The 12256-nt window shown below is 45.7% G+C and overlaps 1 protein-coding gene across 1 annotated transcript; it reads right to left on the reverse strand.

The window, feature by feature from the left end:
• Positions 1-10554: 10554 nt before the first annotated feature.
• On the reverse strand, positions 10555-11994 carry LOC137318392 (zinc finger protein 271-like; the record flags this gene model as incomplete). The annotated part of the gene is made up of 1 exon (XM_067981284.1): positions 10555-11994. A coding segment is annotated over one exon (1368 nt), but the record flags the coding sequence as incomplete, so codon positions are not given.
• Between the last annotated feature and the right edge of the window lie 262 nt (positions 11995-12256).

Here is a 12256-nt window from a genome sequence, read left to right on the forward strand (position 1 = left end):
CGCCCATCCAGAGTACATTTTGTGCCCTTGCTACCCTTAGTGCTTCCTCCAAGTGGTGCTCAACATGGAGGAGGACTGATTCATCAGCTGAGGGAGGACGGTAGGTGGTAATCAGCAGGAGGTTTCCTTGCCCATGTTTGACCTGATGCCATGAGATTTCATGGGTACCAGAATCAATGTTGAGGACTCCCAGGGCCATTTCCTGCTTGGATTCCAGTTGAAGGAGCTGTCCACGACCGAGTGTTGCCGAATGGCACACTCCAAGGTCCAGGAGTATGATCTGAGGGACGCACTGAAGTGAGGTGCTGCCTCCGAAAAGGTTCTTTGAGGAAAGGCGACCATGTAAGGACATGTCACTTTGTATGGTACAGAATGTATTTGAACATATGTACTGTGTTTTGAATTGTAATAATGAGATCTTAGTGTGCACGACCTGTATTGTATTGTTTTGAACGGTAATTGTGACATTTTCATTGACATGTGTGTATCATTAAATTTTATGAAATAAAGCATATTTTGAAATTTTAATAAAATTTTGTGGCACAAACAGACCAATCACTAAAAGTAGCGACGCAGGTTTACAAAAAGGCGAGTCAAACACTGGGGTTGAATTCTCGATGGATAGAATTGATAAACAAAGAAGTTATGTTAAACTTGTGTGGAGCCTTGGTTCGGCCACACTTGGATTATTGTGCACAGTCTGGTCTCCATATTATAGAAAGGATATACAGGGATTGGAGAGGGTGCAGAAAAGATTCACAGGGATGATACCAGAACTGAGGGGATATCCTAATCAGGAAAGGCTGAACAGGCTGGGACTCTTTTTCTTTTGAAAAGAGAAGGCTGAGGGGTGACCTGATAGAAGTCTTTAAGATAATGATAGAATTTGGTCGGGTAGATGAAGAGAAAATGCTTCCACTTGGGAGGGAGTATAAAATTAGAGTTCATAAATATAAGACTGTCACTGATAAATCCAATATGGAATTCAGGTGAAACTTCTTTACCGAATGAGTGGTAAGAATGTGAAATGCGCTACCACAAGGAGTACTTGAGGGAAATAACGTAGATGCATTTAAGGGGAAGGTAGATAAGCACAAGAGGCATAATGGAATATCGTATCCTGATAGGGTTAGATGGAGTAGGGAGGGAGGAGGCTCGTATGGAGCATACATGCTGGCATAAACAAGTTGGACCGAATGGCCTGTTTCTGTGCTGTAATTTCGAAGTAACTCGATGGAACTCAATGTACTATTTTGGGGGTGGTGGAAGAGCAGAGGGACCTGGGGGCGCATATTCACAAATCTTTGAAGGTGGCAGGGCAAGTTGATAAGGTGGTTAAGCAAGCGGATGGGATACATGGGTTTGTAAAAGAGGGGCATTGAATACACAAATAGGGAAGTCATGTTAAACCCTTACAAAAGACTGGTTAGGCCTCAGCTGGAGTATTGTATCCAACACTGGGCACCACATTTTAAGAAGGATGTAAAGGCCTTGGAGAGGGTACAGAGGAGAGTTACCAGGGTGATACCAGGGATGAGGGACTTCAGTTATGTGGAGGGATTGGAGAAGCTGGGCTTGTTCTCCATGGAGCAGAAAAGGTTAAGGGGAGATCAAAAAGAGGTGATCAAAATAATTAGGCGTTTTTATAGAGCAAATAGGGGTAATTAAATAATTGGATTGATAACCAGAGGTCATCGGTTTACAATAATTGTCAAAACAACTCGAGCGGAAATAAGGAGAACATTTTTCACACGGAGTGTTTTCAAGCACTGCCTGAAAGGATGGTGTCTCTTTTAGAGGCTGTCTTCGTGTCAACATTCATATTTTCACTGGGAAACTGCAGGAACAGAGTGAAACGGGTCTGCTTGTGTCCCTGGATTCAATGTATAATGTGGAGAAATCTATAAAATTTATAATTGAATCGGTAAAAGTGAACATGGTCAATACAATTATATGAAAACTGTAAATGCTCATTGTTGTTGGACCAGTCCTTTCTGAGCACAGCTTTTTACTTTATTCCTGAGAGAGGTCTCATTAAGACAAGGTTCTGAACTTTGAGAAGTTTGTGATATATCCACGTCATCATTTACATCGGAGTCAAAGCTGCTGATGTGGCCTGTTTGTTCAAATGACTGTAACTAATAGCAATGATCAGGGGTATAACCGTGTCAGTGGAGATTTACCCCCTGTATAAATCAGGGATCGCTGTAATGAATCCACACAGAGTGCCTGCCGGAGCTGCGGTTTCCAGGCCAACAGAAATAATTGCTTCTCACGGAAATGGGATATTCAGTAATGTATCTGATAGAATGTATTTATTATCCAGTTCTCGCAGCCGTTGGAATCCCAGGTAAGCCATTATCTCAGCTGTTCAAGGTATAAATCGTTATTAAATCTGCTGCTGTACTTGATACTTTTTTTTTCTCCCATCTTGTATTACACAGTGGACTGTTCTGTCCTCAGTCTCTGGTCTTTTGGTCTTGGAGCAGCTGCATTATATGCTTTACGATTTTGTTTATCCAATTCTGGCATTGTTACTGGATTATTCTCTGTGCTGAATGTATTGGAATCAGGTGTCTGGGCTAAGAGCTGGTCTCAGACCATCAGGAGTTGTTCACAGTTTCATGTTGTGGAACTAACCTGTCCTGGAATATTTTTTTCATAAACGTGTTTTTAGTGATTGATAATGAGACAGCTCACGGTCTCAGTGTTACAAGGAGGCAGCGCAATGTCCTCCGTCCACAATAATATGGTTCAGTTTAACTGGGATTTCAATGTATTTATTGGTTATCACTATTCCGAAAGTTTATTTAATTGTGTGTGTATCTGACGCCGCTTCAGATGTCTGCCTATTGAACTAAGTTTGCAGCTGATCCTTTTACACCTCATTCTCTGCTTCACTGTCGATGAATTCACTGTAAAATGCAATGTTTTGATGTTATGTTGTATCAGTTTGCACTTTATCTGTTGGAATCATGGGCCCTTCTATTTATCTGCAGACTTTCAGCAGCAGCGGTGATGTCGGCGTTTTGTTAATTGAACAATGCCGCCATCTAACGCTGTACTTTGTAATTACAGGAGAAGGAATTTCAATTGTTGTGAGGTGTGTCTGGGAGAGGGATTCGATTCTGTTCATTCCATGCATTGTAGATGAAGTGAACAGTGTAGGTGAACAGGTGGAGAACGGGATGATCTGTAGAAACATTAAACCGTTCACAGAGACTTCACCATTAAACAAACTTACACTAAGAATAGGATCTTTGGAACACGGGGCTGGTGAGGAGAAAGCAGGCGCAGGATGTTAGGATTTACTCGGATGTCAAAAGGGGCATTGAGAAAGAAATTAGAGAGAGCGGAGAGTTAGAGAGGAGCGACAGAGAACGCGACTGAGAAGGAAAATGAGAGAGGGGGCAGAAGAAACGAGAGACAGACAGACAGACGCACACACACTCAGAATGAGAGCGAGAGGGGAAGAGAGAGAGAGAGCAGCAGCGGTGTGAATAATTCATCGGAATGAACTGCGAAACTTCCAGTACAATTGTGAAGAGGAAATGTGACTTCAAGGTTTTATTAGGATGTTGTCAGATTGTGAGAGTTTTATTGTACTCTCTCCGGGTGTGTTTATCACGATCAGATCCTCAGTCTGTTTATGTGAATGTTCCTTTTACTTGTTTACTGACTGAATACATGGACATAAATCAAATGTATTTGAAGAATAAAATCAGTGATTTTTTGATCGCAGTGAATTATTAGAATACTGTATTCTAGAGAATGTATATTTCAGCTTAATTCAACAAAGAACGGGGCAAATTTAATCAATGCATTTTAATTTAATTTCAGTTGCATGTACAAAGTAAATTTGTTGTACACATTATGTAGCCAACGAACTATTCACTGACACCAATAATCACAAAAATATAATGGTTGAATTTATTAATTGGATTGTGAGTTGGACCTATCGATCAGATTTCCTCCAACACTCTGCTGCAGTCTCTCCCTGTGAATCCCAGCCTCTCCTCCCACTGCATTGAATCCTCTGTCTCCTCATCCGTTACTTCTGTTTATCCGCTTTCACAAACCATCTGCTCCTGTCTCCCCTCCAGCTCCGACATGTCCTTTTCTTTGTCTCCCTCCCAATTTCACTCACTGGCTCGGCCCACAGCTGCCCCTTCCAATCCGATTCGAAGTATAAAACTTACCGACGCGGATATTGGTCTTTCCCGTTTTGTGCCGGCCCCTGTCGGCTCTCTTCATCCAGAGCAACAAACCAGCAGCACCTCCCGTTGTCCCCTCACCTTCTCGGCCATCAGTCACTTTCCCTTCTGTCTGGAACCCAAATCCGCATTTCATCGGTTCAGGAAAGCACCTTCTCACTTCCCCACCGGCACTGCGCCCTCTCTCGGCCCTTCCAGTGGATCCGGTGTTCAATTTATTCACTTTCTGTATCAATTTCCCAATTCATTGTTTATAATTGTGTTTAAAAACATTTCTCCGCCCGAAAGCGCTGCCCAGGTCAGTGAATCAGTTTCCACCGTTTGATGCAGCAACAAAGCTGGAAATTTCACCCCAGATCCTCTCAAACTGCTGCTTTGGCTCCAGGTCTGATCAGTAATTTCTCTCCTTCCGTTTCTCTCTCTTACAGTTAACTTGTTGGCGATTGTAATCCTGTCCCGAGGAAAGTGCGGCCTCTCCAAATGTATCACTCGCTACCTGGTGGGAATGGCGGCGGCCGATCTCCTGGTCGTTATCACTGATGTCATAATGTGTCGCATTGTTGTTATTTATTTCCCAGTTTCATTCTTGACCATTACCCCCGTGTGTCGTCTCATTGTCACCCTGAGTTTAGCAGTCACAGTGGCCTCTGTCTGGTTTACAGTGGTTTTCACCTTTGATCGATTTGTGGCCATTTGTTGTCAGAAGCTGAAAACAAAATATTGCACCGAGAAAACGGCGGCTGTTGTTATCGGGGTGGTGAGTGCGCTGAGCTGTTTACTAAACATTCCCATGTACTTTGTAATTGGCCCGGAATATATAATGGACAATGTACCTCGGGGTTGTGTCTTTAAACCGACATTTTTCACTTCACCCACATTTGCTGCGTTTGACTTGTTTCATCTTGTGTTAACTCCTTGTCTTCCATTCATTCTGATTTTGCTGTTCAATGTTCTCACCGCCAGGCACATTTTAGCGGCAAGCAGAGCCCGCAGGGGACTCCGGGGCCGCAGCAATGGAGAGAATCACAAGGATCCAGTGATGGAGAACCGAAGGAAATCCATCATTTTACTTTTCAGTATATCAGGCAGTTTTATATTGTTATGGAGCGCAGAAGTTTTTTATTTTATCTCTCTGCGTATAACAGACGCCCAGTTCTATACGGTCAGTGACATTGAGTCAGCCGGATTCATGCTTCAACTTCTCAGTTCCTGCACCAACACGTGTATTTATGCTGTGACCCAGACTAAATTCAGAGAGGAGCTGAAGAACGGGGTGAAATACCCACTGAATCTAATTGTTACATTAGTTAAATCATAGAAACGTCTGAATTCTTTCCATCCGAAATTAAATAAAAAGTTAATTAGAGTCAATTAGAGTTTCACGTTTGGCGGTGGCCTAAGACGGGCGGTAGCGGATCGGGCGCCCGTTATTCACCGCGCCTGATTTTACTATCTATTGACATCAATGAGTTCACTAAAGTAACTGATATCAATCGAATACTTGAAATAAATTTGGAAAAAAGCAGACAGGAATTATATTTTACCCGACAAATGCGGTGTTTGTGAAATGATACAAGATGTGATTCTAACATGAAATTATTTGCTGTTATTAGTTTGGAAATAATATGATTTCAATATTAAATGTTTAATCCTGAAATGAATAAAATCAAATCCTCCTTTTCGGTTGATGATTATTTCCCATCACACACACTGCTCGGTGGGATGGACTGAAGGTGAGCTGTCAGTGTCAGACAGCGTCCTGTTCATTGGGACATTTGTTTTGACCAGAACAGAATAATAATGGACCAACACCCGGACCGTTACTAACTGGTAAAATATTAATGTAATTTCAAACTCCAGTGGGGAGTTCCGGAGATCGTTTCCTCTCTGAGCTGCTGTTCAGCAATGTTTACTCACTGCAGGGAGTTTAATGGGACATGAGGCTGGGCCTGGTTACACAGATCAATAAGGAAACCTCCTGATACATTTCTGAGACGATCAGGGGCCGGGAGATTTCTCACGGCCTCAGCAGGCCAAGGGAAAGCTCTCCTGCTCATCCTTACTCCAAAAAATATAAGTTAAAAATAAACTTCTCAGTGTTCTGGATCACTCAATGCCCATCGATAGGGCGGCTCCTCCTCCCATTCGTCACCAAATTTAAATACTGTCCCAGATACGTCACAATACTCTGATTTACATATTACACGTGGTCTGACCCGGAAACAGGTGGGTGTTGCTCCGGCCGCTCTTCTCAGGACCCGACCCACGATGGTGGAGGCAGGAACTCCAACGTTAAAGGGGCGGTAAGTGACCTGACACCATTTACTCGCCTCTACCACCCCATTTCCGGCAGGCGGGGATAGTTAAAATCGGCCACACCTTACCTGACCTACGCCCAAGTATCAATCTTCGAAGACCACAAGCTGGTCCATTGTCTCAAACTACACCGGTTCACAACACGTGGAGGGAAATTTTCACCATCGCTGGGGGCTGAACCGATGGAGTGGATCACCCCCCCCCTCCCCCCGCTGAAAGTACAGGCCCGATTTTATTTTCTGCTCCCTCAGTTTACCGCCCAAGCAGTGAAGGTGAAATTACCCCCTACGTCTCTGACCCCAAGCTTCTACAGGTGTGTGAAAGACATCAGACAGTGTTTGCCAAACACTAACATGAATGTGGGCGAATGGATCCATGTATTCGGGTAAAAGGTGATAACCCCCATTCACAGAGACAGGATCCCTATACCATGGAGTCGAAGAGGGGTTCACCCCCGACAGCAGTGGGACACACTGAAGCGAGGTGCGGCCCAGGCAAAGGCTCTATGGGGAAAGGCCACTGTGTAAGGCTATTTCACCTTGTATTGTACATCATGTCCGAGAAAATATATACTGTGTGTTGAATTGTAAAAATGGAATCGTCGTGTGCACAATCTGTATTGATTATTTTGAATTGTAACTGATATTTACATTGAACTGTGTGCATCCATAAATTTTATGAAATAAACTATATTTTGAAATACAAAAAAAAGTTCCAGTCTCGCCGTCTCTGTTGTTATTGGACAGTGAATAGAGTAAACACTGCCAGACTGTAAAGATGCGGGGAGTAATACAAAGAGCATCTATTGGGACTGTCGAGGAGCAAAGGGGCTTTGGTGTCTCGGTACACCAAACAATAAAAGTCCATTACTTTTACTGGCGAAGTTTGGAAATCTAGTGCACATGTATCAAAAATAACATTGAAGATCCCAATTTCGAGGCTGTCATATCCCAAGTCATGATGTGGAGATGCCGGTGATGGACTGGGGTTGACAATTGTAAACAATTTTACAACACCAAGTTATAGTCCAGCAATTTTATTTTAAATTCATAAGCTTTCGGAGATTTTCTCCTTCCTCAGGCAAATGTTTCAAGATCTCCTTGAAGCCTACGCATTTATACATATTGAACAATACATGGTGTTTACAGACTGCCCCTGCAACTGCCCGTTGCCAAGGCAATCACCGTGTTCAGACAGAGAGGTGTTACCTGCAGAACCTCCGAATACACATTCAACAAAAAAACAAACAGGGAAAAAAAACAGAGAAAAAAAAAACACAGAGAGAGGCAGAAACATCCGGAAGGCAGAGAGAGCCAGCAAATGACCCATTATATTAAAAACAGATAACATTTGTTCGCTGGTGGGGTAACGTGTAGCGTGACATGAACCCAAGATCCCGGTTGAGGCCGTCCTCATGGGTGCGGAACTTGGCTATCAATTTCTGCTCGACGATTTTGCGTTGTCGTGTGTCTCGAAGGCCGCCTTGGAGTACGCTTACCCGAAGGTCGGTGGATGAATGTCCATGACTGCTGAAGTGTTCCCCGACTGGGAGGGAACCCTCCTGTTTGGCGATTGTTGCGCGGTGTTCGTTCATCCGTTGTCGCAGCGTCTGCATGGTCGCGCCAATGTACCATGCTCTGGGGCATCCTTTCCTGCAACGTATGAGGTAGACAACGTTGGCTGAGTCACAGGAGTATGAACCATGCACCTGGTGGGTGGTGTCCTCTCGTGTGATGGTGGTATCTGTGTCGATGATCTGGCATGTCTTGCAGAGGTTACCGTGGCAGGGTTGTGTGGCGTCGTGGACGCTGTTCTCTTGAAAGCTAGGTAGTTTGCTGCGAACGATGGTCTGTTTGAGGTTGGGTGGCTGTTTAAAGGCCAAGGAATAGAAAGATATGCTGTTAGGGTTAGATGAAGAAGGGTGACAGGAGGCTCATGCAGAGCATAAACACCGGCCTTCTGTACATTCACTTGGCACCAAGTGAGAAATAGGAGAATTTTCTTAATGGTGAGAAACTAGGGACTGTAGAGGAGCAAAGGGGTTTAGGTGTCCAGGTACAGCAATCAATAAAAACCAGTGCACATGTACCAAAATAATTTGAAATTTCGTGGCTGTCGCATCCCAACGTATCGCTGTCAGGTACTTCGCCAACTCTCTGGAATTTGCTGATACAATCAGGCTCCATTGCCTCCCTCGCTGGTCCAGCACCATCTGCATTAAAAAAGGTACATTCAAGCATTCTGCTCATCCTATGCCCCAGGGAGAGACGACTAATAGTGGCGGGAGGACCCAGACCATCAGCCTTATGTGAGTTTAGACATTTCTGTTTTAATTTCAGATTATTGTATTTGCAGTTTTTTTTTCCTTTTTTGGAACATTTCTAATTTTATTTCATTCATGAACATTTTGCATTTTAAACAAATTCTCCAAACCCTGTGCGCAGTGAGTGCTGAATCCGGGCCCTTTGATTGACAGCTCTCTCCTCCCCCCGACTCCTGGGCTGACACCTTCCACCACGTGACACTCTGAAGCGTCACTCACCTTTGCGCGCTGACGTCACGAGGCGTATGTGCCGCTCGGGCCAGAGGGATGCCGCGCATGCGCCGCGCGGTTCCTGTGCCGCGTTCCCTTAGCAACAGGCCGGCGCCGGGAAGATGATGGCGGGCGGGCGGTGCTGTGGGCGGGGGCGAGGCCGACAGAGGGAGGGCCCGCACCCGGGAGTGGCCTGAGGGGGGTGGCGGGGGGAGACGGGGGAAGTTACTCGGGGACTCCTGAATCTCCACTCTGTCAGCGGCCGGTGTCGAGCTGGGCTCGGGGGGGAGTCACTCTCCCGCCTCCCCGTCAAACGGGCCGTGGGTCGGAGCCCAAAAGTGAGCGAGAATCAAACAGCACAGAGAGAGGCCGCTCGGCCCATCGCGCCTGTGCCGGCCCTGTGAAAGAGCGATCCCATTAGTCCCACTCCCCCTGCTCTTTCCCCACAGTCCCGCAAATTTCCCCCCTTCAAGGATTGACCTGATTCCCTTTTGAAAGTTATTATTGAATCTGCTCCCGCCGCCCTTTCAGGCAGTGAATTCCAGATCAGATCAACTCGCTGCCGAAAAACATTCTCCTCATCTCCCTCTGGCTCTTTTCCCAATTCCCTTCAATCTGTGTCCTCTGGTTACCGACCCTCCCGCCAGTGGCAACAGTTACAAGGGAGGGAGGTGGTCTTTAAGACCGTCCGTGCTCTGTTGTAAGATCTCACTGTGTGTCTTGTTCCAGCCGTTCCCATTTGTACCTGTGACCTGACTGGCGGATTCTGCGAACTCGACTGCTGCTGTGACCCTGACTGTTCCCCCGCGGACATCAATGTCTTCACCACCTGTCTGCCGGGCAGTGAACCATACGTTTCTGTTCGTGTGTTCGTACATTGGCTCCCGGTCCGACATTTTAAGATCCTCATCCTCGTGTTCAAAACTTTCCATGGTCCTCGCCCTCTCCCTATCTCTGTAACCTCCTCCAACAGATTTAATCTCCTCCGACAACCCCATGTCACTCCACCCTATCATGGATTCTACCCCACCCATTTATCTCCTCCCACAGCCCATGTACACTCTACGCACAGTCATTGCTGGGACACTCAGTCCTGTCATACACACAGTCAGTGCTGGGACACTCAGTCCTGTTATACACACAGTCAGTGCTGGGACATTCAGTCCTGTTATACACACAGTCAGTGCATGGACACCCAGTCCTGTCATACACACAGTCAGTGCTGGGACATTCAGTCCTGTTATACACACAGTCAGTGCTGGGACAATCAGTCCTGTCAGACTTGGATGTCTTGTATATCCATCTTTTAAAAGGTATAGGAACTCAGTTCTAAGATGGATTCGACTCACTTCATAATAATCCTCAATCAGCTTGTCTTATCATCAAGATGTCAAGCACTGGACACACTGTCTTCAAAGGAAAGCTGATTTATTTGAATCTTGTACAGAATACAGTAAAAATGGGTTATTAACATCAGAAACAAACCCCAACTGTCAGAATGAACATGGTTCAGTCCTGGATGTGATTAACAGCAGCAATAACAGCAGAATCCAACCCCTGTAATCACATGTGAACTCGCTGGTGACTCAGCAGGTGGGATGATTGAGTGAATCCATTCCCACACACAGAGCAGGTGAACGGCCTCTCCCCAGTGTGATTACGTTCGTGTCTCAGCAGATTCCACTTTCTTTTAAAGCTCTTCTCACAGACAGAACATTTCAGGGGTCTCTTATCAGTGTGAACAAGTTGATGTTCAATGAGGCTGGATAACTGAATGAATCCTTTCCCACACACGGAGCAGGTGAACGGCCTCTCCCCAGTGTGAATGCGTTGGTGTGTCAGCAGATCCTTTTTTCTTTTAAAGCTCTTCTCACAGTCGGAACATTTAAAAAGTCTCTTATCAGTGTGAACAAGTTGGTGTTCAATCAGGTTGGATGAGTGAGTGAATCCCTTCCCACACAGGGAGCAGGTGAACGGCCTCTCCCCAGTGTGAACTCGCTGGTGACTCAACAGGTGGGATGATCGAGTGAATCCCTTCCCACACACGGAGCAGGTAAACGGCCTCTCCCCATTGTGAACTCGCTGGTGTCTCAGCAGGTCGGACGAATGAGTGAAACTTTTCCCACACTCAGTGCAGGTGAACGGACCCTCTCCAGCGTGAATTTGCTGGTGTCTCAGCAGATCCCTTATTCTTTTAAAGCTCTTCTCACAGTCAGAACATTTAAAGGGTCTCTTATCAGTGTGAACAAGTTGGTGTTCAATGAGGTTGGATGACTGAGTGAATCCCTTCCCACACGCAGAGCAGGTGAACGGCCTCTCCCCAGTGTGAACTCGCTGGTGTTTCAGCAGATCCCTTGTTCTTTTAAAGCTCTTCTCACAGTCAGAACATTTAAAGGGTCTCTTATGAGTGTGAACAAGTTGGTGTTCAATGAGGCCGGATGACAGAGTGAAACCCGTCCCACACACAGAGCAGGTGAACGGCCTCTCCCCAGTGTGAACTCGCTGGTGTATCAGCAGATGGGATGACTGAGTGAATCTCTTCCCACACTCAGTGCAGGTGAACGGCCTCTCTCCAGTGTGAGTCCGTTGGTGTGCCAGTAGATCCTTTTTACTTTTAAAGCTCTTTTCACATTCAGAACATTTGAAAGGTCTCTTATCAGTATGAACAAGTTGATGTGCCAGAAGATTGGATGAATGAATGAATCCTTTCTCACACACGGAGCAGGTGAACGGCCTCTCCCCAGTGTGACTGCGTCGATGAGTTTCCAGCTGGGACGGGGAACTGAATCCCTTCCCACAGTCCCCACATTTCCACGGTTTCTCCGTGCTGCGGGTGTCCTCGAGTCTCTCCAGGTTGGACGATGAGTTGAAGCCTCGTCCACACACAGAACACGTGTACGGTTTCTCCCCACTGTGAATGGTCTGATGTGTTTTCAGGCTGTGTAACTGGTTAAAGCTCTTTCCACAGTCAGTGCACTGGAACACTCTCACTCGGGTGTATGGTTCTCGGTGATTTTCCAGTTACACTGATGTTTGAAATATTTTCCCACAGACAGAACGGAAAAAAAATTCTCCTTCTATATTCAAAGGCCGATGATCTTCAGGTGCTGGTGAATTGAGTGACTGTCAGGTCTCCATGTGATATTTGGTTTGATTTTCTCATCTTCAAATCCTCCCCTTGTAATACCCTGTA

This window comes from Heptranchias perlo, unplaced genomic scaffold, assembly GCF_035084215.1.
Source record: "Heptranchias perlo isolate sHepPer1 unplaced genomic scaffold, sHepPer1.hap1 HAP1_SCAFFOLD_70, whole genome shotgun sequence".
Lineage (NCBI taxonomy): Eukaryota > Metazoa > Chordata > Chondrichthyes > Hexanchiformes > Hexanchidae > Heptranchias > Heptranchias perlo.